Raw genomic sequence first — 27,337 nt, 5'->3', positions numbered from 1 at the left:
TACTCTCTAATATAGAGTCTCTCTAATATTAATTTTAGCATTCTTACATGGCAGAACTTTACTACAAGGTGCAACCACTTTAGTATTGTGTTTATCCCATACAAGGACGTATTGTTAATGTAGCATACTACTGTTTACGTCTTGGACATTTGGGTAGTAGTGATATTCTGTGACCACACACAAAGGAGTCTATATTTACACCGCAGAGTCCTGGTGCGTGACCTAACATAAAGTTTAACCTAACATCATCATAATACATAAACATAGCCACATCCAGAGATCAATGTTCGAGAGAGTCAATAGAAAAGTTTATTCCACAATATATATATACATATCTATGTTGAAGCTTCTTCATTAGAAACGTGATATATGGAATGTGCCATACAGGGAAGTGTTTTATTGGGTATCTGGTTCGATAAATACAAATGTTTGATTTGCTGTTTGTATTTGTTTCCTCATGTTCCTGGACTGTGTCATATAATGCAGCTCTGCTCACTGAGCTGAAATATCTGGTATAACTCATGAACCAAAGAGGGGATGTATATAAAGACAAACACTGACATTATAAATACTTTTTATCATGGGGCTTAATACCAAACTGTGCAATGCGGATCAAATCTAACATAAATCCTAATAGTGGGATCAGAATAATACACACAGTGATGTCACAGTACAGAAATAATACTCACACTGAGGTCAGTGCAGGGATAATACACACAGTGATGTCACAGTACAGAGATAATACACACAGTGATGTCACAGTACAGGGACAATACACACAGTGATGTCACAGTACAGGGATAATACACATAGTAATGTCACAGTACAGAGGTAATACATACAGTGATGTCACAGTACAGGGATAACACACACAGAGATGTCACAGTACAGGGATAATACACACAGTGATGTCACAGTACAGGGATTATACACACAGTTATGTCAAAGTAGAGGGATAATACACACAGTGATGTCACAGTACAGGGATAACACACACAGAGATGTCACAGTACAGGGATAATACACACAGTGATGTCACAGTACAGGGATAATACACACAGTGATGTCACAGTACAGAGATAATACACACAGTGATGTCACAGTACAAGGATAACACACACAGAGATGTCACAGTACAGAGGTAATACACACAGTGGATGTCACAGTACAGGGATAATACACACAGTGATGTCACAGTACAGGGATTATACACACAGTTATGTCAAAGTAGAGGGATAATACACACAGTGATGTCACAGTACAGGGATAACACACACAGAGATGTCACAGTACAGGGATAATACACACAGTGATGTCACAGTACAGGGATAATACACACAGTGATGTCACAGTACAGAGATAATACACACAGTGATGTTACAGTACAAGGATAATACACACAGTGATGTCACAGTGCAGGAATAATACACACAGTGATGTCACAGTACAGGGATAATACGCACAGTGATGTCACAGTATAAGGATAACACACACAGAGATGTCACAGTACAGGGATAATACACACAGTGATGTTACAGTACAAGGATAATACACACAGTGATGTCACAGTACAAGGATAACACACACAGAGATGTCACAGTACAGGGATTATACACACAGTTATGTCAAAGTACAGGGATTATACACACAGTTATGTCAAAGTAGAGTATAATACACATACCATTGTCACAGTTAAGAGGTAATTCACACAGCGATGTCACAGTACAGGAATAATAAACATCATGATATCATATAAAAGTAATGTACATGAGAAAACATACCATGTACTATGATCACAGGGGGAACAAAAACATATAATGATGTAATAGACCAAAAAATGCATAAAGCAATGTTTCGGAGAATGGATAACACACAAGATAGTGACCATTTCATCTAAGTTTAAAGTGGCTAAGAAATAATGGGGCTCCTATGCAATTGCTGTATCTAGTATCCTGGTAAATGTGCCCATAGATCAGTAATGTGTAATTTATATGACACTGTATATCCCCTAAGAAAAACGAAAGCAGAAATATAGACTAAAATACCAATGAAATGTTAACTAATTAATTAATTAATATTCAGCAGTGTTCTCCATGTGGACTCCTCTATAAGAGTACAATAGCTACACATGAATACTACATATACTAAAGCAGTGTCCAGGAGAGTTTTTAGAATATATTTTTAGGTTAAAACCAATGTTGTTGGTTGGTTTATTCCGATATTGAAAATAACATTTTTCACCTGCCCAGTTCATAACAGAGGTAATGGTGTATCAGGAAGCTTCACAGAGATGCACAAATCTATTCATTTGCCAAAAATATTAAAAATGATGGCTTCTTTCCAACTCATAACAAGCAGTCGATTTGTCAGGTCAGGAGTAAAGCCGCATATTTGTGATAAACAACCTGTAAGACAATAAAGACAAGAATTATATTATAAAGATTCTGATAAATCCCATCCTTTTCATTGTCTCCTGTACTGAGGCATTACTGGTAGAGTTATAGGGTAAGCCGAGCTTAAATGACATCTCCATATTTAGCAGAGTTTTCATTAATTACATATTCCCCTCCCTACACTTCATGGGGGAAGGGGTTGTCCACACCCGTTCTCTGACACCTGAAACTAAGAGTGAAAACAGCTGCGGGGATAATGAGCATAATGCCGAGATTCCACAGCTCTCAATAGGGATATGGAACAGCTTCTATAATAGAGCTATGGACACATGGACAGATAATCTAGCCCCTCCATTGACAAATTGACTCACTCTATATCTCATGTTTCGTATCTGGAAGGTTTGTTAGTGGTTTCCCAGTACGTGATCATGATATTAGATCATCAGGTTACATATACTTTATTAAATTGGACGAAATTAAAAAGACAGTTCCTTCTAATATGCACTTAGTGGGGTCCCAGTTTGAGATCTTGGCTTGAATCTTAGATTGGGGAAACCAAATGTAAAATCTCTTTTATAAGATCAGATGATAAGTGTTACTTTTATTAAAATTTAGGTCCAAGTAGTCATTTAGAAGAAGTTGTACAAATTTCATTGCTATCCCCTTTTCACAGGATAAGGGATAACAATGTGACCGGTGGAGGTCTACCTGCTGGGGTCCCCACCGATCTGGGTATCAGACCACCACAGTTCACAAGATTGGAGGTCCCATTCTCTGTGCTTAATTGAAGCGGTAGGTTGAACAATGCCGCCCACCCCTTTAATTAATTCTATGAGAGTCGGAAATTGACAAGCACAGAGCTTATTTTCCAATAGAGAGCGCCGGAATCAATAGAGAGCTTGTTTTCCAATGGAGAGCGCATAGTTGATCACCATGCTTGGCAATTTCCAATGGTCCCATAGTATTGAATGCAGTAGTAGAATACATGGTCAACCTGATGCTGATCAATGGCGCTTCAACTACTGTGGATATTAGTCAACAGTAAAACTTGGTACAACACCTTTAAGGACTATACCTGTGCCAGAAAACTTAACTGATGGATAAAAGCGCTATAAACTGTAAGAGACTGCCATGGTGACTCTAGCCTATCACTGGCATGCGTAGTCACATGTGCAAGAACGGTGATGTCAATGCTGATACGTTACCATTCCTGGACATGTGACTGCTGTTGCTAGTGATAGGCTACACCACTTTCAGATGGAAGAACCCCTTTAAGGTCTCTTCTGCTACAAGAAAATACTATAATAAACCGTGCAAAAGTGTTAGACCCATCAGTCTTGTCATCATGTAAATAATAGAGATGTTCATCCAACACCAACAAGAGAATCCAAGAGAAAAGGGGAACAAGCAAGTGTCAAAGTCAATTGCACTCATTTGGTTCTTACCGATACTCCTAATATTATTCACATGAAAAGACCCAGATCTGAGGGTCTTTGATATGTTGTAGAACAGCATACAAATTATCTACGTTATTGGGGTTATCCCACATGTGGTAACCTCCCATAGTTTCCACACAGAATCCTCATTAATATGTGCACGGTTACTAATTCACTTTCAAATCCATGTGGGAAAACTCAGGAAAAACATTCACAATTTTTGTTTCTGTAACAAAATTAAGCAGATTTCATTTCAGAATTGAATATGTGGCAGAACTTTCATAGTGTCTAGTTATCCTTTTACAGTTGATGGCCGATACTGTGATTCTATAGGAAAGCTTATCCATAAACTATGCAGTCTCCAGGATCTCCATTAAGCGGCATAGACCGCTACTCCCACACGGCAGCGCTATCATTGCTACAAGCAAACTACACACCGATATTTCATATGCAAACCGAGTCTGATGAAGGTCAATTGTCTGACCGAAACGTCACGTTTTAAAAAAATTCTTTGTAACTTAAACAGTGTGACTGGAGTCCACAACTTTCCTATGCTATCCAGAATCTAGACAGCCAGATGACATAGTGAATGCATGACTCTAGAAGTGTTGATGACGTAGTAGGCTTTATTTGTAGTCTTTTGTAGAGCTATAGACACGGCATGTCATTCTAAATCACATGCTCTGCTACTTAGTCACATTTGTTGAAGGGGTTTTCCAGCTTTTGGTCGTTGAGCCAGGGTGAAAAAAATATAATAATAATCTTATCCTACTCTGATTCCCCTTTCCCACAGGATAGCCCTATGATGACTTATGGCCATGGTGGTCACGGAAGTAGTAACAATGACATTACTACTTATCAGCATCGTTTTTGCTTCTATGATACTTCACCGATACATCCCGGCTGGCCTTAAGAAAGGGGACTGGCTGGGCAAATGGGGAACTGAAGCAAAGTTAAAAGTTACATTTTGCTGGAAAACCACTTTAAGAAAGGATCCTGATATCTAGATGCTTCCTAATCAATATATTAGATCCACATTCTCTATGTCTCCTTTCTCTCTTAAAGGAACTCTCCAGTCACAGCTGATTGATTTAATTATATTCTGTGCAGGGTCTGAAGGGAGGAGCATGACTCTAGGTTCTAGGAATACATTGAAAATGAGTCATGCTCCTCCCCTCAAGCCCTGCATCATGCATTATTCATTGAATTAGCTTTGACTGGAGTGTTCCTGTAATACTTTGCTCTAAGATTGATGGCTACATCCCCCACATTCTAATCACAATGGATTTCCGCAGAATGGAGCATTCAATTACTGCTTGTCTCTCCTCTCTGTTTTATTGTGTTGTTTTGAAGTATTTCAGCCTCCGGATTTTCAATGCTAAACATTTCACACTAAAACACAAGACATGAAGTAATGTCACACAATGCAAAGTTTTCTAACAACCTCTGTGTAGCTGGAGCCCGAAAGATACATTGTGTTCAGCACTATTCTCTCAATCGCTTAGACAATCACTGAACCGTCTTCGAATATTTTAGCTGTCACTAAACAGTTGCTTGGCGCTGTGTGGGTGGCGCGCTGCTGTGTTAAATGAAGTTGATGTTGTTTGTAAGAGGGTTTATAAATAGTGGAATTCATCTACTATTGGAAGCGGCTTGTGTGCATTCACTGGGAAGCCGAGGTGAAGCACCTCCTTGCACATAATGAATACAGAACCTGTTCCTGCTGTCGACCGTTCTTGAACTACATTTTCCAGCACGCTGCACCAGTCACGCGCTGTGCTATAATAGCACAAAATCTGGGCACATGAATTAGGTAAAAGAAGACTTGTAACTTACAGAAAAGGATTATATGGGGGAAAGTCTTAAGCTGACTGATTTTTATAAGACCATAAGTTATGTGGTGACCATAGACTTACTGTACCTCTCTCTGCTTCAGAGAGGGTGTATTACTCCTTAAGGACAACACTATTGTAAATGTACTGTAGGTGCACCATATTCCAGCACAATGGCAAAACCAACAGTGTTGGACTGGCCTACCAAAGTATCCACCGATAGGCCCAAATTCAGTAATATTCAAATTTCTCTTACATGACTTAAAATACACACTTGTTTCATATTAATGAAGACTTAGTAATTAGTAGAGTTAGAGTATTTGGTAAGTAACAGCTAAGGGTCCAAGATAGAAGATAGTGTAGAGATACTGGGGCACATTTACTTACCCATCCCATTGCGATCCCTGCTGTGTGTTGTCGGACGTGGATTCCGGTCTGCCACGATTCACTAAGGTCGTGCGTCCAATTTCCTGCATGTGTTGCTTCCCCGCTGAGGTCTGCCGGAGTTCACCTTCTTCTTCCTGGTGCATTTGAGTGTTGATTTTGCGACAGAATTTCTTTTTTAAATTCAGCGCTTGTTCCGAATCAGTCAGGTTGTCCGACGGCACACCAGATTTCTGTCGCATGCAATCCAATCGCGTGCGCCAAAAACTTGGGGCAGTTCGGCGCAAAAAGGAAATATTCAGGAAACTCAACAGAATCGCGGTCCGCGGACCCTTAGTAAATTAGCCCTAGTGTGATTTACAGTAAGATCGTCATTTCGATTTGAATAATGTTGACTGAACCCAATGACTTTGGTGGGGCTGTGTGGCCACTCAAAGTATAGATTTCCTGACTCCCCAATGGCAAATCTTAGAGATACAGTACATGAATAGGTGCACATGTCCTTTCTCATGGAAGATAGGCATCTGCCTCTAGTGTTGAGTATATGGCCAACATATACTATCAAAAGAATTGTATATTTTTACGTTCCATTATAGATGATTGCCTAAACCAGTTGTATTAGCAGCACTGGACTGATTAATGTTCTCCTTTAGAGCAGCAATCTCCTAAGTTCTGGTTTATATTGTTTAATCGCTTTTAGCAAAGAGCTATTTTCTTCAAACTTACATCAAAATTGATGGAAATATGAAGTACATTGTATATACTGAATAGACTGATCTGTGAGCCTTTATTACAAAACTGTGACCCTGTGATGGGTCTATTAAGAAAAGGCATAATATGAATCTGTGAAAACAACATTTACACCAGTATTACAAATTATAGACACTATTGATTCTGTGGTGTTCAGATTGCTCTAGACCACGATGGTTTGTATGAATGTCTTAGGAAATGTCCACTTTTTCCTGTGAAAATATTAATCTTGTAGATGATAAAAATAAAAACTTCAGATTTTAATAAAAATGTTGAGAGATATCATTCATACTCATAAGGGGATATCTTGAAGATGAGATGTATTGCTATATTTTATTGGTATTTTGTTATTGTGTAACATATGAATGGATGGTGCCGTTCCCGTTTTATCGTCTTTTTATCTAGATTGAATAAATGCATTACATTACCCAAGTTCATATTAAAAAATACTTTCTTATGAAAGTGATGTTGGATTCAAGTGGAGTTATAGATTATATAACTTACCTTTTTACTGTTTAAGTAAAAGTATTGTCTCTTCTTAGACATTCAGGGCTAAAAGACAAAAAGTCTTTAAATACCCTGTCTCCATAGAATGGATATTACTGAACCCAACAATAAACGTTCACATATTTTTATGCCAATCATAAGAATATATGTCATTGCATCGTTTTCCACAAAAAAATCTTATGGCAGATTATACAAGTATGATGGATCTGTTTGTCCTTTGCTTTCGTGTCAATGGAGAATCCATAGAAACAACATTCAATGTCAGGCTGAATCATCAAAGAGGACTCACCATAGTGATTCACACATTTGTACAAGATTGATTTCATGCTCCCTCGAAATGCACTGAGTCATGTATTTTCACGAGGTGCCCTTGCCCAGACTCTGAAGATGACTGACAACGTAATTAAGTTTCCTTAATTTAGGCATCTATCACTATGCTTCTTCTTCTTCTCCAAAGATATTTATAAAGTCTACGTCATGAAGCCACCGTAGCCTCATGTCATAAAGACACCATAGAGTCCTTCATTTAATTGGAGACCAGTGTCCCACCAAATAATTAGATCCTGAGGAATGTTGTGAGAAACACCATCAAACTTCCTCCCTGGCTTTGCATTTTCTTGCATACTAAATAACGCTTCATATTATTTTTTCACAATCTCCCAAGCTGTGCTTTCAGTAAGGTGTTAATTTATGGTTATCAGACGCATGTGGCAGCTTAATCTCATCACTAGCAAAGCTGTCGGCTCTTGGAGTATTTGTAATTACAATTTCTAACACTTAATGCAAAGGATCAAATCAATGTCATAGCAGAACACCAGGAGTACAAGGGAAGAAGAATCATGACCTCCTAGTTATAGCTCGATAGATTTTACTACTACTGAGTCATAAAGTTATTGGTTAGAGATGAAACCGTTAAGCGCGGAGTACGTTTGGCACATATGGTAGAGATTAAATATCACCAAATGTGAGACTCTGAATCACATCATTGAACAGATTGACTTATTTATGTAGCATACTTGTTGGAAGTGTGCATGTTTTATTAATATTACCATAAACATAATGTTTATATTGCACCTATTAATTTTTAAGAGCTTTTCAATTAAACTTGGGAAGACTCCACTTAACAGCACCTGGCATGTAATAATGCCAGCTACTTCTAGTGCTATTAAAATCAACATTACCGATGAGATATTGCAAATGGGTTCTATATAACGAGAAGTATTTTTAGAAATACAACATGCTAAATGTAATCATACTTCTACTAATCCTGCATGCACATGGTGTGACCTAACGTATGGGTTGCAGTAGCATATGATGTTCCTGTTGTTCCCGAGCACCAACTATACCATGCAGGTCTTTTCCTATTAAAAATTTTGAAGGGTCCATTTCATATGGATAATTTATTGCGAGAATAAAACCTTAATACATTGCCATATTGTGCAAGGAAGTGCTCTAAATTTTTCATGCCATGTGCACTCTAATTTTTGGGTGACTTCTAGATTTATATTTCTTTCTGCATAAATTATAGTCTACTATTAGTTATACACTGACCAGCTAAATATTGTTGAAATAATTGCCAAGATAGCTCTGATCAATCAATGTTCCCCGGAAGGTATCTAAACGAATTCCCAAAATGTATAAAAAAGATTGGCTTCCATGAACTTCTTCCTGGTTACCTGTTTTCCCTCACTTTGTTAAAGATTGATAGATTCTGGAAAGATCCCACACAAGACCATTTTGGAGATACTATGACCAAGTCATCTAGACTTGACAATCTGATTTCAGATCCTTGTCAAATCAGATCCTTACATGTGTCCTCTTCAACTTCAAGATCTCATTTTCCACACAATGCCTCATAACTAGTGATGAGCGAGTATACTCGTCCGAGCTTGATGCTCGGTCGAGTATTAGCATACTCGGACCGGCTCGTTGCTCGGACGAGTATTTGCCCTGCTCGATAACGAGCATTTAATTAAAAAAAAAAAAAGGGAATAACAGTAAAAAGATACAATTAAAACATTTAATTTAATTGTTTAATTGAAGAAAACAGTGAAAGAACACAGTGCAGAATAGATTGCAGATGTTCGGGAACATCTGCGATCTGTTCCGGAGACACGCATGCAGAACGGTGTTCTCCTCAATAGTATTTGAAGAACAATATGTGTGAAGAACACATTGCAGATGTTTGGCAACATCAGCAAGTTGTTCTCTACACATATTGTTCTTCAAATACTATTGTGGAGAACACCGTTCTGCACGCGTGTCTCCGGAACAGATCGCAGATGTTCCCGAACATCTGCAATCTGTTCTGCACTGTGTTCTTTCACTGTGCTCGTTCAGTTTGTAATTTTACTGAAAAATGCTCGGGTCTCCCATTGATTTCAATGGGGCTCGTTACTCGAAACGAGCACTCGAGCATCGGGAAATGTTCGGCTCGAGTAACGAGCACCCGAGCATTTTAGTGCTCGCTCATCTCTACTCATAACCCAATTCTTGACACATGCCTCTGTCATGAGATAATCACTGTTATTACCTTCTCCTGTCAGATGGATCTTAACTTCTCCTCATCTTATGGATGATCGGAGGCAATGTGTCAATTCTAGATCATGAGGTGTTCTTATAAATATCCGTCCACCGGTTGGCACTTCATTATATTGATACATTTGTAACAATTACGTCTTAACTAATGTAAAGCAGAAAACATTTATTTTACATCAGTTTTTATGACTCTTTCCCATTACCTTTCTCTAAGCATTGTTTGTGGAGGTCTATGGCATCTCCAGTTGGCCAAGTAGTAGTCAGTTAATGGAGAAAAATCCATAATATACATAGTGGTGCCAAAGGGAACATTTAAAAAATCCACAAATAATATTTTCTGTTCCAAGGATTATAGAATGAAAATGAATATGATTCCAGTGTGGACATTATCCCAGTGCCATAGGACTGAGCTGTGGTCCATAGTCTATAAATTGCACCTATCATTGCATCTAGGTCTCACGTCTTGGGGATTGGGTGAACCTACATCAGCTTCCCCTTAGAACCTAATAATTCTACAGATATTCCCATTTGATGGATAAACACTTTCATATTCTCAGAAATCACACATATTCATAGCCTCCTTTTGCACCAGTGCTAGGACGTGTGGGTCCTATAGAGTTGTTGTGGTGAATTAAGCAGAAACATTTGCATAAGACACAAGAAATGTGAGACCAATGTAGAGAAAAGTTTTTCACACTTTTGCATATATCTTGTGGATTTTGGCAGGTGCCTTTAGCTATGAAAATTCAGAAGTTATGTCATTTTATGACACGTTTCTGAGGTTTTAATTATCAAGCGTGCAGGATTTGGCAAGGTTGTAATTAATTGTGTTCTTCCTATAGAACTGTTGCAGTTTCTCTTTTCTTTATTTAGATACCATAGGATTGATTTATTTTAATTATTATTTTATTAAGAAGAAATTATTGGCTGGTGGCAACCATATTCATCGTAATTACAGTAGTTTTTACTTACACAGAAGGTGCAACTTTAAGCTGGTCTCCTATGTTTTTATAATTAAAAGAGCTGGTCTCTTCATTGGTAAGAAACACCCTTAATCTCCTTTAGTCTACGGAGCCCGAATGCAACCTCACCTGCTGCACCCTTACAGGTTGTGTATAAAGAAAGTGGTCCCTAAAATTTGACCTTTGTATTGAGCATGGTTTTGTTTCTGCTGAATATGAGCGGTCCTGATTTCTCACACTGTAACAAGAAAGATACTCTTTTTCAGGAGATTTGTAGCTGTATATGTTGAGAGTGCTGTGATATTTCTCTAACTTCTCTCATGTTCTTCTAAATATGTATGTAAGTTTAATAGGGTGAGGATATTGAGACACCATTAGACTGGCAATGCCTTATCTTTAGTAAAAGCCTTATCTTTAGTGAGTTAACTCCCATGATTGGTGTCAGAACTCATCATAGGCGTTTACGACGGAGGGGTTGAGGGGAACTAAGCCCTGACCTTTTAATGAAGTTTGGGGTCAGGTCCGGGTCTGGTAAACACTACAGGTGGTCCCCTACTTAAGGAAAGCCGACTTACAGACAACCCCTAGTTACAGACGGACCCCTCTGCCCCCTGTGACTTCTGGTAAAGCTCTCTGGAATCTTTACCATAGTCCCAGACTGCAATGATCAGCTGTAAGGTGTCTGTAATGAAGCTTTGTTGATAATCCTTGGTCCCATTACAGCAAAAAACCTTGAAACTCCAAATGTCACTGGGGCAAAACATTTTTTGTCTGGATCTACAATTAGAAAGTATACAGTTTCGACTTACATACAAATTCAACTTAAGAACAAACCTATGGAACCCATCTTGTATGTAACCTGGGGACCGCCTGTACTTGCAAAAAAAAAAAATTTACTCGGTCAAGATTTAAACATTGGGGCAGATTTACTTACCCGGCCCATTCGCGATCCAGTGGCGCGGTGGTTTCGGGTCCGGCCCGGATTTATTAAGGTAGTTCCTCCGACGTCCACCAGGTGGCGCTGCTGCCCTGAAGAGCATCGGAACGCACTGGAATACACCGAGCCGGGCTGAGTAAAGGTAAGTGCAATTTTCGCGACACATTTTTTTTTTAAAATGCGGTGGTTTTTCCAAATCCGTCAGGTTTTCGTTCGGCCACGCCCCCCAATTTCCGCCGCGTGCATGCCGGCGCCGATGCGCCACAATCCGATCGCGTGCGCCAAAATCCCAGGGAAATTCAGGGTAAATCGGTGCAAATAAGAAATATTCGGGTAACACTTCGGGAAAACGCGAATCGGGTCCTTAGTAAATGACCCCCATTATGTTTTGGGGAAAAGTCAGCACATCTTTATACACATAAAATAGTTGGGTGGTACCGTTTTTAATGATTAAGGGCTCCTCAGGAGCTTATTAATGATAAACCTTTTTTATACAAAAATTTCAAAGGTTAGAAGTAATCACCTGTCAATGAAGATATGTTCCATATTGATAAAGATTGGACACATTACTTTATTTGTATATTTGTTGCCTATATACTGTTTAAGGGTTTTTCCCATGAAAGAAAGTTTAATATTTTTATCCCCTAGTGATGTTTACACAATAAAGATCATTTTTTCCCCAAACTTTATAAGTTTACTCAGTTTTATTGCTGTTTTAGCTCCTATAACTCGGTAATGGTCATTGTAAATTTCCAGTGTGTCGGCAGGGACTCTTTAAGCAGACACTTCATGATCCCTCTAGTGCTATGCAATGCTTTGAGCTGACAATGTGACGAGATTATCAGGGTACAGCTTTATCTACACTTTCATTTAGCAGAGATGGCTGTAGGACACAATAATACACTGAGCTCTTCTGCCTCATCTAATTAATGAACCATATTTAGCAGTGCTATGTCACCCCCTCCCCTGGGATCCAGAGCTTATCTTGTTTGTAGAGTAGCTGCAACTGTGTCCTTACCACACTGCTAGAAGCACGGCTAAACCAGGAAGTGCCTGTTTCTTTAGTTTGCTCTCTCCCTCCCCCCTTTCCTCTTCTCCTGCAATGCAAGATAAGCTTGAGGGAATTGTTCGACCTTAGTCAGAAGATTTATGGTCAGATCCAGGGACAACCATAATGGTAAACAACAAGACTGATAGAGACAGCTTGGAATTATATCTGTGAAATGCTTTATATTTGTTAATAACAGTGAATTAGAGAATGTGTTATTTTGTTATCCTGAGTATATTAAGAATCTTGCCTTGTGGGAATACCTCTTTAAGTACTGTAATGATTCTGTGCCCCCTTTATTATTCCCAACAAGGTTTGAAGCTCTATCAAAAAGTTGTTTTTGTTGGGGCCAGAACTTTTTATCCATACATGATTGACCCTTCAGGCCCTTTGAGAAATAACATATTTAGCATAAAGTTGGCTCAGTTGAACATGGGCATCTAGTTTTATCTTAAAAAAAGCTGGTATATTGAGACGATTACATAAAATAGTCACTCCACACTATTCATAAAATGTGCTGTAAATGTCTAATGAGATTTTTACCTAACTATAAAATTGAGGTTCACTGACACCAGTTTACATGATAAAAAGGGAAAATATTCTAAAATGATTTTATTTTAAACACTGTATTTTTGTATTTTGTGTAAAAAAAGGCAAATAGATTATTTCCATTGCGTTTTGTGCCAGCCTTCTTAAATCCCAGCTCTTTCCTTATCCTCTACCCACAAATGCTCTGCAAAGGAGCACATAATTTACAGCACGTATTTACCACTCGCTGTAGCTTTTATTTTTTAATGCATGCATTAGCAAAAATGAATCCCTTCTGAGGACGTACTTTAAAGAAATCCTCCAACTTATCCTTGTATATTCCTCTCGATTACATTTATTAGCTAGGAATATTAAACAGCTGGCAAGATATCACTGTATACAAATAAGACGTTTGGGATTTGGAAAGCTGCCATCTTGAACAAAGCCAGCTGCTGGTGTTTCCATCTCTATTCAGCTCCCCAGTATTTGTACTTTCCACTACTGTGAATAGAAGACAATAGTCAGAGTCTAGTGGAAACTTGTAGTTTGTGAAAACATTTCTTCCTTGCAGCACGTTTTTTTATATGCGGGAATAAGAATGGTCGTTGTGCTTGGAATATGTTACCAATCTATTGGAGGTTAAATATTAGGACTTGCTAAAAGAAGTCCATCGCTAGTCCTCAAAAAGCACTGAAAACACTAAATAGGTGACTAAAATACAAGTATAAAGACATATGTACTGACAATTACTCCTCAAAATAAATGTGTGGGTGGGCAGGGAACAGTCCCGGCATCTGACCTCCACTTTCTTCCTTCACTTTTAAGTAATTGTTCTAAGGAAACAATTTTATGACTAGGGAATCATCAACTAAGAGTGCAAAGAAGAGGGGTAGGTAGGCAGAGCAAGGGTACTATACCACCCAGTAGTGGGTTTAATGAGGCACCTGAAATATAGACCCCTGAACAATACAAATCTCATCTTTTCTATTGTGGTATGTAAGACTTATGACTGACAACATAGATATCTTCGAACTTGAATTCTCAATACTTAGTGATGCCAGATTTTCAGAACTGGTGAGTCGGGATGAGTTCTCCCTTCCAGGTTTGGGTTGAAACCTGAACACAAAGATCACCCCCACTGGTTACATCTGTGATCGGAGAGTGATGATCCTAGGAAAAATGGTGGTACGGCTCACCCGCTTTTTACAAGAAATAAATTATCCATGCATGTCCTACCATTCAACAGGAAGGGAAATACCCTTGGATCGTAGGAATGTCAAAGGTTACTGGCACTTGTGGTTAAAAATTCATATCTTTATTTATATGCATTAAAACATGTTCATGACCAACTTGAGAATGAGCTGTTGAAGCGTTTCAGGCAAAAAGTTACCCTTAATCTTAGTCTTAACCCCAGTTTCGGCTGTTTGTGGTCTGCAATATAATGTGTTTGCACTATTTTTTTGTGGAGGATGCTATTGTTTCCGTGGACTGATTCACTCAGTAAATGGATTTGTAAAAAAAAAAAAAGAGCACATAAATGCTAATTCTTGACATGCATGAGAATCAGCTTGGTTTATGCCTTAGTCAAAAATTTGTAAATTGTAAATTTGGTTCTTCTTTAGGTTGTACTAAAGACAAATAAAATACAAACCTGTTATGAGTAAGTGTAGCTTCTCATTTAAATTTGCTTCAAATGTTTCCTTTAGAATGGATAAATTTGGAGAACAACTCTATCAACACCAAATTATCACTTAACCACAATGAATTTCCCTACTAGTTTTGAAAAGTTTTAAGATCAAATTAGAAATGTTTTAAAAATGTATCTCAAAGATGTTTTTTGGACATAAAACTAACAAATGGAAATGCAAACATTCCGTCCTAGTCTTTGAACAGTTGTCTTCCTTAGAAAACTTCTCAATAAATTATTACGATATCTGACCAATCACTGCATTTCTAGCTTCACTTACCTTTTACAGTCAACTGTTGTTGCCAGCGAGATATGTTACCAGCCATTCATCGCTGCTACAAGTAAAATTAATCACTTCACATTCACAATAAAATGATCATAGAAGAGAGTAGTCCTCCAGTGCAGGAGGTGTTCTCCATTATTACATGTGCCCAAGCAAGGTAAAAGTAAAAAATACTACTTGTACTTTCCTTTTTGAATAGCAATAATTCTTAACACTTCATTGTAGTTTAAAAAAGGTTATAACATTCAAAAATTAGAAATTCAGTGTAAAGATTCTACAGCTCTGTGGTGTGATTGGTGCTATGTTTGTTAACATACATGCAAAGTATCTTCTATTCATTGAGGTGTGAACAAGCCCAGAAGAAAAAAGAAAGGTGCTATTTTGCCCTGGCACCATGCATGTTTCTATAAGTTGCAATCAATGAATTCTGCAACCTAGTTGTGAACGGCAAACCTTCACCTTGGCTGTATTTTTGAGAAATTCTGAGAAATGTAAAAAAAATTTTGTAAAATGGAATAAGAGAATATAGGTTGGGGAAATGCAATGTTTTAAAGGGGTTTACATTGATGTCCTATCTGATAAAGGTTGGTTACACCACACAGAATAAACACAGGACACATAAGCAGTTGCCTCTGTACTCTGTATAGTGGCTGGAAGTCGTAACTGCAAAGGTGGCTGCCATAGAAGTGAACAGTAACCAAGGCTGCAGTTACAGCTTCTGGCCACTACACAGTGCAGAGAGCCAAATATTTCTGCCTCTGAACTGTGTTTCTATGTGGGGCCAAAGAGTTAATAGTGTGCTGGCTTAGTGATGGGCCCCCATTTATCAGACATTGATGTCCTATTCTATTATATAGCTTATATATTGGACAGATCAATTATTTTTAAAATTTATTTAATAGACCTTCTTTCAGTTTCGATCCAATAGAAGTTCCGCAGTAACATTGAAAAACACATCAAGGCTGCAATACTTGCCTCGACTTAAGTTAAATAACATCACATCTTACATCACATTGTGTTTTAGCCTAAAAGCAGCATACATGTCACATCAACATTAGTCCCCGAGCTCATGGGGACCCAGTGCCTTCGTCTAAGAAACCATATTGTATTTTTCTTTCCTATTTGACAAGGTCAAACCCAATGATTAATCATGGAAACCGTAAAGAATGGTGCGTCTCAATGGGACTTTGTATCCTAATGTAATAGAGAAGGCTCTGCTACACAGGAAGATACAGCTGAGAAGGATTTCCCCTTTGGTTTAGCATTTTTCATTTTTTTAGAAAGCTTAATTGTCCATGAATTTATGGAAATACAAAATACAATACTTTCCTATATTTAGTAATATAAATACTTTATGAATTCTATATACTGCCCATAGATTAAATTAACTCAACTTATTTTAATATAGGTAGGGGTGGCCATTGATAACAATTTTTGTAAAATAATATACATCATATATTCAAAGTCAATGTCCAAATCATGAAGAGATGGAGTCCAGCTCATACCACGTGTGGAACGATGAGTGTTGGAGATCACGCATCCTCGCCCCAGACGAGTGATATCCAGATAGAACAATGTCCATATCATGCTGTCATCCTACGAGATAATCATCATTGAACTTAAAAACTTTCTTTTGTATTAAAAAAAATTCCTTCTCTATCAAATTGTTTTTGTAACCATTTTAACTGATGATCATAATTCTCTGTTTAACCCTAGTGGTGAATGCTCCAGAAGAAATGATTAATAAACTACTGTATCTTACTTTAAAGGGAACCTGTCACCAGGAGACCATTTCTTAGCACTCCCCCAGTCCCCACAGAGCATAGTACATACACTGGCAATGTGTTCTTGTATAAAAAATAGATTTTACAGAAAAAAAAGATATGTTATATAGCACCTTTCACTACCATGTGCTGTCTGACTAGGCACTCGTCCCCTGGGAGTGGCTGGAAAGGAGCAGTCCCCCCCCCCACCCTTGGGAAACATCTCCTCCATGTGTCCTTTGACAGGTTCCCTTTAAAGTGGCTGCTTCAAGTGAAATGTAGCACTGCATGCTGGGCATTAGAGTTTAATGAATTATCCAAGATTTGATAAATACAAACTGCAACAAATTTTTCTAAAAATTCAGTTTGGGTCCAAAATCAAATTGATCTAATCCAATATTTTTCACATTGTCCTGGAAATTATTATATAACTCCTACATGTTCTCTAATACACTGATTTTTCTTAAAAGCTCCTATCTTATTTTTCTATATTTTTCTATATTTTTTTTTAAATTTCCTAACCCATTCTCAATCTTTTAGCTCTAGAATGAATGACAGTATTAGATAGCCACTAATTCTAAACATTAGGTTGAAGCGAATGGGTAAAGTTTGCATTTGAATCGGTGCCTGATAAATGCCAGATTCTTACCAAATCTACGATTAACTAATAGGTTTGCTCATTTCTACTGGACATACATGGATTTTGAAATGAGTCAATGTAATATGACTCATATCTAATATGTAATACATGGAAACTCCTTATTCACCATAGAGGGAGCTAAAACTATAGTCAAAATTTCCATCCATTCTGATAAATAGATGGGGTTCCAAAGCACGGGTTTTCAATATGTACCTACGCAATGCATATAGTCAGATAATATTATGGTAAGATGCATCCAACTAGGTAATCGAAAACATGCTCCACAGAGCTGGTATCCTTCAGAACCAAAATATATTAGAGAAGCAGAAAGTTATGTCCATGTTGAACTGTTTTGCAGGTCTACAACAGCTTATCGTTCATTAAATTAAATTTTAGCATAAAGTACCAAAAAATCTGATAGACATCCAGTAATCTGCAGTTGATGACCAACATTGAGGATATGCCATAAACATAAAAAAACCTTGACATCCCACAAATAGTTGTTTTTATTTGTAAAGTTTTACAAAATCCAAAAGTTTATTTTTCCTATCTTTTTTTCTTTCAGTGGGAAGAAATTAGTGGAGTTGATGAACATTACACTCCAATAAGAACCTATCAGGTTTGCAATGTTATGGACCACAATCAAAACAACTGGCTTAGGACAAACTGGATTCCCCGCAACGCAGCTCAAAAGATTTATGTTGAGCTAAAGTTCACATTACGAGACTGCAACAGCATCCCACTTGTTCTGGGAACATGTAAAGAAACTTTTAACCTTTATTACCTGGAGTCAGATGAGGATCATGGGGTTAAATTTAGGGAGCATCAGTTTACAAAGATTGACACAATTGCAGCTGACGAAAGCTTCACCCAGATGGACCTTGGAGATCGTATTCTGAAACTGAACACTGAGGTTCGGGAAGTGGGCCCTATCAGTAAGAAAGGATTTTATCTGGCATTTCAGGATGTTGGTGCCTGTGTTGCCTTAGTATCCGTTCGGGTATATTTTAAAAAGTGTCCTTTCACTGTGAAGAATTTAGCCATGTTTCCTGACACTGTACCTATGGACTCCCATTCTCTGGTGGAGGTGAGAGGTTCTTGTGTCAACCATTCCAAAGAAGAAGATCCACCCAAAATGTACTGCAGCACTGAAGGAGAATGGCTTGTACCCATCGGCAAGTGTCTTTGCAACCCTGGCTATGAAGAGAGAGGTTTTGCTTGTCAAGGTAATAATGAGTTACTTTATACAATTCGTAAATGTGCTGTAAATATTGACTGATGGATCTCAAATAGAAAATGGAGATCTTTCCCTAGACTATCATTTTTTTAAATTTAGTAGAGTTGTGCCTTTCATTCTCCATGGTCATGCTGGTAATTGTATATGTGAATGTAGAGGCATGCCCCTTGATGGTATCATATTGCTTTGATTGAAGTGAAAAGACGGTGACCAGAACTCATAGTCACCAGTACTGGAATCTTGTATGGGCAGTTTGGGTGGCTACTCGAGGCCGCGGTTTTCTACAAAACAAGCATTGCAATGAATGATTCAATGGTTCACTGGGATTCAGAGGGTTGGGAGCTACTGTATAACTACTGTGTAACTTATACCCAGCTCATTTTGCTTTCAAGTGGGTGTCTAGTATCTGTATGGGTTTTTGGGTCCTTTTTATTTAGTCTTTTGACTAAAGTGTTAACATCTTCTATAAAACACACCTAAGGACATGCAATATGAGCAATAAAATCTCTCAAGGCCAACCCATTTGATCACAGAGACATTCTTGTATTTAAAAGTTATTTATTAATATATTGTATAAAAAAGGCTTTGGACTAGATAGACACCATAGATATAAATAGAAGATAGATAGATAGATAGATAGATAGATAGAAAGATAGATAGATAGATTGTAGGAAGCACTCCAGGTTCCTAGTGTAATTTAGGTAAATTTACTGTACGACAGTTTTTCGTTGCCAAAGACTTTTGTCAAGCTTGACAAAGGTGGTTAACCCCGAAACGTTGCCGCACTTTCAAAACATTTTACCCATTTTTTTCTACTTGAAACCCGGAGTAGTGCCTACTTATTTATTCTTGTATATTTGGAGGCCTGGACCTGTTGGCGTTGCACCCATCCTTTTAGGAGTTTCAACACTGTGCCGACTTGGACTTTATCCTTCTAGATAGATTGATAGAGAAAGAAGGCAACACCCCAGATCCAAATTCAAGTGAAACAGGGAAACTTCATTCCTTGTACAAAGTTTTCTCAAGCAGTTATCCACCTAAACGTCAAAGATAGAATAAAGTTCTCCAGTTTCACTTGAATTTAAATCTGCCTTGTGTCTATGGATGAATACATTGGTTCGGGCCAGAACCTAGAGGCTTTGCACCTCCCTTTATTGAGGGTTCCCACATGCTGTGCTGTTGTAAACTTTTTTTTTTCTAGATAGCTAGATATGATATAAAAATGTAAAAAATATATACTGGGTTGCACACTAAACCCTATTAGGAGCTGCCCCACAGTCACGGACCAATCCCACGTCCAAACATAAAATGATATAAAAAAATTATATACCTTAGCAACATCTACAACATTTTTAATGGTACATTCTACCGCAAAATGTATCAAAACCACTTAAAGTAGGTAAAATTGTTTGTGGTCACATTTTATATCCAACATGTACAACAGCCAAAACCGAGTGGTATTTATTCAGATTACAACATGGGACATTTTATGTACATTTCGAATATAAGCAATAAAACAACCTATTCTATTTCTGAAAATATATATATTTATTTTTAATGCAACAAATGTAATGTTTTTTGAAAATTTTCATTTCATTTGGATTGTTACTGTATATATTTATAATCTATATGTTCTTTATCCTCTTCATACTATGAGTTCTCACATTGCCGGTTCCGGCACATTTGGAGACATCCTAGTTTTTCATCTGATTACATGTTTAGATAGTAATGTAATTACGGTAACTTTTGTTGAGTAAATAGGAAGACATTAATAACAGCCATGCTTTACTGACACTGAAAACGTTGTAGGTTACCTCATCAATGGGAAGGTCTCAATTAACCCAGATGCAGCTTCCTGTCTATCGTAAGGTCAGCAAGTTCAGCAACCTGAATCTACCTTAGGTTTTTAGTGCTTGTTTTTGTAGAAATCAGATCAGAATTTGTTTCCCCACAGATGTGAAATGTATTTTATGTAAAGCTGTAAATGATGATGAATGCCATTCCAGATGCAGAATCTTAATAACATATCATTTTGACTGATGGAAACTGCAGTAACCTACAGTATAATATAAAATAGTCATTTATGTGTCATCATATTTTATGCACATAACATATTTTCATTCACACACACATACATATAAATATTTCACTGGCCACTGTTATGGCATGAAAAAGACATTGTTAGGACATCCACCACCCAAATGGATTAAACTGGTGTATGCTAAGTGTTGCTAAATATTGAGGCAGATATTAAAGCAAATCAACCAGTTAAAAAACTAAATACAGCTAAAGATACTTACCTCCGCTCCTCTTCCTCTTGATCCTGGCACTGTCTTTCATTAAGCTTGACACGCCTAGAAAAAAAAAATTGGAAAAGAAACTTATTAGCAGCTTGAAGTAGGGGGACAAGATGTCCTGCGCTCCGGGCTGCTAATTACGCACACCCTCACCACCTCCCTCTCCCATCACCTCCCTCTTAAGTGACATCACCATGCTGGGAGAGGAAGGGGCGTGCATAATCAGCAGCCCGAAGCGCTAGTCATCTTATCCCCGTGCTGCCTGCTGCTAAGTTTCTTTTCTAGGTGATCCCTGTGTGTCAAGCTTAGCAAAGGACAGCGGTGAGATCAGGATGAAGAGGAGCTGGGGTGAGTATCCGTAGCTGTTTTTTGTTTTCTTAACTTGCTGATTTCCTGGTGTGCACCTGGCGTCTGGCACGCTGTAACTACTAAGAAGTTTCCACCTCTCAGTAATCCAAAACTGAAATCTGTGCCAGGTCCTACATGCAGTTGATTACAGCCATAATCTGTGCCATTTTTTTGCCACGGGTTATTGTAAATTTGGCTAACAAGGACCTTTCACTCTTAGCCTACCTTCCACCCCACTCAAGTTTTTTAAATCCATGGCATATGTCCAGATCCTTTAACTTTTTTATACCTTGTATATCAGAAAACCGGTGCACAAAACATGAAATATTGGAGTCACTATTTTCTGACCGGCATTCACCTGAAAAGGACAGTCAATCAATTGCTCTTTGCCAACCAGCATCACAGTAACTGCTTTAGTAATGCTGATTTGCTGAGACAGCAGATGATTCTTAAAAACTCTTCCTCTTTTTATTCTTTTTAGTTGCATGCTAAAAATTATGAACTTTATAGTTATATCTCTAGTAGACAAGTAGAGATTGGATTTAATGGTGATAGATTAAAAAAATAACATAGAAGAAAAAAACATTGGGGGCGGAAAGTGAAGGCTCAATCCAGTGGCGTAACTAGGAGAGGCTGGGCCCCATAGCAGATTTCTGCATGGGGCCCCCCTTCCCCTTAAAAAAATATACATATGTAGGCTGCATTCACATAAACGTGTGCCCGCCCGGCTATAGCCTGGCAGGCACAAGTCTGGCACGCTGGAGAGGAGGAGAGGCGATAGTGGCTCACCCCTCCCCTCTCCATAGAGAATAGAGCCACATGGTCATTCTTATGGCCATAGATAGAGCACGCACTCTCTCTGTTGCGGCCACAGCTCGAAACAGTGAGTACTCGTTGTGCTCACCGTACCGAGCCCAGGCGTATAGAAGCCTATGGTGGAAGTATATCCGGCAGCAAATTTGCAGTCAGATATACATTCCTCATATGTTCTTGTGAATGTAACCCTATACAGACATGTTTATACAATTACACAAATTTATACACTCATATATACACACCTTAATATACTTATATACACATAAAGTTCTACACTCGTATACTATATTCAGTATATAGAGCATATACATACATACTATAAGCACAGTGTATACAAAAACACAGTATATACATATATACACAGTATACACATATATACATATATACACAATATACACAGTATACACATATATACATATATACACAGTATATACATATATACATATATACACAATATACACATATATACATATATACACACAGAATACACATATATACATATATACACAGTATATACATATATACATATATACACAATATACACATATATACATATATACATATATACACACAGAATACACATATATACATATATACACAGTATATACATATATACACAATATACATATATACACAGTATACACATATATACACAATATACATAGTATATACATATATACACAGTATACACATATATACACAATATACACAGCATATACATATATACACAATATACACAGCATATACATATATACACAGTATACACATATATACACAATATACATAGTATATACATATATACACAGTATACACATATATACACAATATACACATATATACACAATATACACAGCATATACATATATACACAATATACACAGCATATACATATATACACAATATACACATATATACATATATACACAGTATACACATATATACACAATATACATAGAATATACATATATACACAATATACATAGTATATACACAGCATATACATATATACACACAGAATACACATATATACATATATACACTGTATATACATATATACACACAATATACACAGTATATACACAGTATACACATATATACATATATACACAATATACACAATATACACATATATACACAATATACATAGTATATACATATATACACAATATACATAGTATATACATATATACACAGTATACACATATATACACAATATACACAGCATATACATATATACACAATATACACAGCATATACATATATACACAGCATATACATATATACACAGTATACACAGCATATACATATATACACAGTATACACAGCATATACATATATATACACAGTATACACAGCATATACATATATATACACAGTATACACAGCATATACATATATACACAGTATACACAGCATATACATATATACACAGTATACACAGCATATACATATATACACAGTATACACAGCATATACATATATACACAGTATACACAGCATATACATATATACACAGTATACACATATATACACACAATATACATAGTATATACATATATACACAGAATACACATATATACACAGTATACACAGTATATACATATATACACAGTATACACAGTATATACACAGTATACACAGTATATACATATATACACAGAATACACATTTATACACAGTATACACAGTATATACATATATACACAGTATACACAGTATATACACAGTATACACAGTATATACATATATACACAATATACACAGTATATACATATATATACAATATATACATATACACAGATAAATACATAAGTGTATACTTACCTTTTAGGATGTTTGGGTGATCACCCGGCTGTGTCTTCAGGTGGGTGTTCCGGTGGTTGTGCGGGCGGGTGTTCGGGCAGGAGGGGGGGGTGCGCTCGGGCCGGGGGGGGGGCGCTCGGGCCGGGGGGGGGCGGGAGGACCGGGGGGCGGGCGGGAGGGGGGGGTTCGTTTCCCGGGCGGGAGGGGAAGAGGGGCTGTTCATCGGGCGGGAGGATGGGGGGCGTGGTCAGGTGGTTGTCAACTGTGCCGTGTGTAATCGGCCAGCTGTGCCGCTATGCAGGGGGTAGGCGGGCCGCGGTCACGTGTGCCGGCGGACAGGTAAGGGAGGTGGGAGGCGGCTGGTGGGACGCAGGCGGGCGGGTCAGGGAGGTGGCAAATGGGAGTTTCAGGTCAGTGATCCATGAGAGGTGGGTGGGCCAGGAGACAGGTGGGCGGAAGCCGGGACCGAGAGGAGGGGCCCGGGGACACATCTGCCAGGCACCCAGCAGTGTATTCACGGACCACTTGGCAAAGCACTGCACACAGGGTCCGTGCATCCCCGGGCCCCTGAACCTCAAGGGCCCCGTAGCAGCTGCTACGGTTGCTACGGCGGTAGTTACGCCACTGGCTCAATCAGACGCCTCAGTTGGTTAGGTCCCAAAACATCTGCCCCATCTGTCCTTCCTATTACCTATCCCTTCATAAAGATAATAGCGTAGGACTGCCATCAAATAGACTTATGCCCATTGAGTGTCGGAAATTGGCGATCCTGATGAACACCGGAATACTCCTTTTATCGAAACAGCATAAATTTCACCTGGATAACTAAAGTCATTGATGTGCCCTTACTAAATAAAAGCAAGAATGTGAAAGTGACCCTGACGAATACATAAATCTCCTCTGTCCCCTGTTAATAGACGGGTAAAAGGGCTATAGCTTTCATCCCGGCTTTGTTCTGTTATCACTTTATGGGATGATTCACAAGAAATGTAGCCAGTCCTCAGTTACTTGTAACACTGAACTATACATGAAGTGACTTCATTTTTCCGGAACAATTGTGCTCTTTCTTCTCGGTATATTTGCTCATTCCAGTGATGTTAAGGCACCGTGTAAAAAATAACAATATAGTTGCGTGTTTTGCATTCATCTGGTCCACTACAAGAGCTCAGCAGGATATTATGTCTGATCAAGGAAGTTGAGTTGACATTGTACGCCTGCTTATGCATAGAAAAACATTGGGGTCTAATGCAAGCTGGAACTTGTCCTACATTTAATTCGAGGTGCTCTCAATTTTCTCTCCATGCCATTTGCTTTGCACATTGCACAGGGACAAATTAGTTCATTTGATTACATTCTTTTTTTCCTTTGATACCGGTCAGCGTACTTAACAGCTTGCTCACTGCCCAAACTTGTCTTTAAGAGAAGAAAATCTGAACTTTGTTAATAAGCAAGTATTGATTTGATTGTCCTTCTGAATAGACTGTGGACTCGGGGCATAGAACGTGTAAAAAGATTAATAATAAAAAAATAATAATGATTTATCCAATTACAGTCCAATATACATAACTTACCACAAATATGAGATAAACATGTACAATAACACAGGTCACTCACTTATATTAGATTAATGGTTTTCTTAATAATAATGACTTTTAGTATGTAGCTTTTTTATGACCTACTTACAATAGGTGGGACATAAACCACAACCATTGTCTTTTTCTAATATATATAAATTATATTTAAAAACTAAACCATTATGGCTTCATACAGGCTGCAAATTTATTTAGGACAAAATTAGTCTATGGGACTAGATTGGATATTATTGACCATAATTTCTAAGCCCACCTTACATGGGGTTGATTTAGTAATTGTGGGGGCTGAAGCCATATTATGTTGAGGGTGCCGTAAATGTTATTGGTGTCCTGGAAGTATTCATTGCTTTCCCCTTTTTTTCTTAAGGCCCCAAGTATTTACATGGGTAAATCCACACACAAAGAACAATAGGGAGGGGAGGTGTGGGGCAATACACCGACCCCCCCACTCTTCCTAAATATTACCCAAAGAAAAAAAGGGATGCGTATACAATACCTTATAAATTGCAAATTTTATAAATACAATTTTATTTACCAAGAATGAGTTAAAATAGACAAACAACAGAAATTGGAGCAACATACAGAAATAACATCATTGCACATGGCCCGAGTGTAAACAATAAAGTATCATGATTAGTTTATCCAGCAAAAATACGGTGGAGGAGTAGTACTAGACTCTCTCAAGCTAGTAAGGTGGTATCAAATATGAGGTAAAAAAGGAGGGAGATGGCTATAGACCAAAATACCCAAAAGAGGAGTGCACTCCCCCTGAAGAAGCCAGTGTTTTGGCGAAACACGTGTCGGGGTTCCCTTTGTCTTGGTCCTTTGTTTGTATGTGTATTTGCATTGTGTATCCCTTGCTGGTTTAGGTTGTTGGTCATTGTACACTTTTGGGTATTTTGGTCTATAGCCATCTCCCCCCTTTTTTTACCTCATATTTGATACAGCCTTACTAGTGTGAGAGAGTCTAGTACTACTCCTCCACCATATTTTTGCTGGATATACTTATCATGATACTTTATTGTTTACACTCGGGCCATGTGCATGTTGCTCCAATATCTGTTGTTTGTCTATTTTAACTCATTCTTGGTAAATAAATTCGTATAAATAAAATTTGCAATTTATAAGGTATTGTATACGCATCCCTTTTTTTCTTTGGTTAATATATGGGTAAATCCACCCTATCCAGAATAGTTCTGCAACACCCCCGCACTGTATTACTGAATCAAACTTAGGCTACATTCACACTACCGTATGGAGGACGTATATACGGCCGACGTATATACGGCCGATATACGTCCTCCATAGACAGCAATGGGCGCACGGCATCGTACAGGAGCGGTACGGTGCAGCACACGTGTGGCACCATACCGCTCCGTACCCGGGAAAAAGATAGGACCTGTCCTATCTTTTCCCGTAATACGGCGCCGTGCGCCATGTATCTCTATGGAGAGGGGCGGGGGTGAGCTGCGCTCACCTCCTCCTCCTCTCCCCGTGCACTGCCGTTGCCCGCTACGGTACGGTTCAGGCGGGCAACGGCAGTGTGAATATAGCCT

General features: G+C 38.1%; 1 protein-coding gene across 2 annotated transcripts in view; it reads left to right on the top strand.

The window, feature by feature from the left end:
* The window catches only part of EPHA3 (EPH receptor A3), a 285,857-nt gene that overhangs the window by 79,814 nt on the left and 178,706 nt on the right, over positions 1 to 27,337 (top strand). For both annotated transcript variants that reach the window (XM_072138525.1, XM_072138524.1), the window contains exon 3: positions 18,254 to 18,914. In XM_072138525.1, the coding sequence (XP_071994626.1) occupies positions 18,254 to 18,914 (661 nt within the window). The remainder of the gene's footprint in view (positions 1 to 18,253; positions 18,915 to 27,337) is intronic.

The sequence above is a fragment of the Engystomops pustulosus genome, chromosome 2 (assembly GCF_040894005.1).
Source record: "Engystomops pustulosus chromosome 2, aEngPut4.maternal, whole genome shotgun sequence".
NCBI lineage: Eukaryota > Metazoa > Chordata > Amphibia > Anura > Leptodactylidae > Engystomops > Engystomops pustulosus.
The sequence above is the reverse complement of the archived record's forward strand: the minus strand, read 5'-3'. Positions and strand labels throughout refer to the sequence as shown.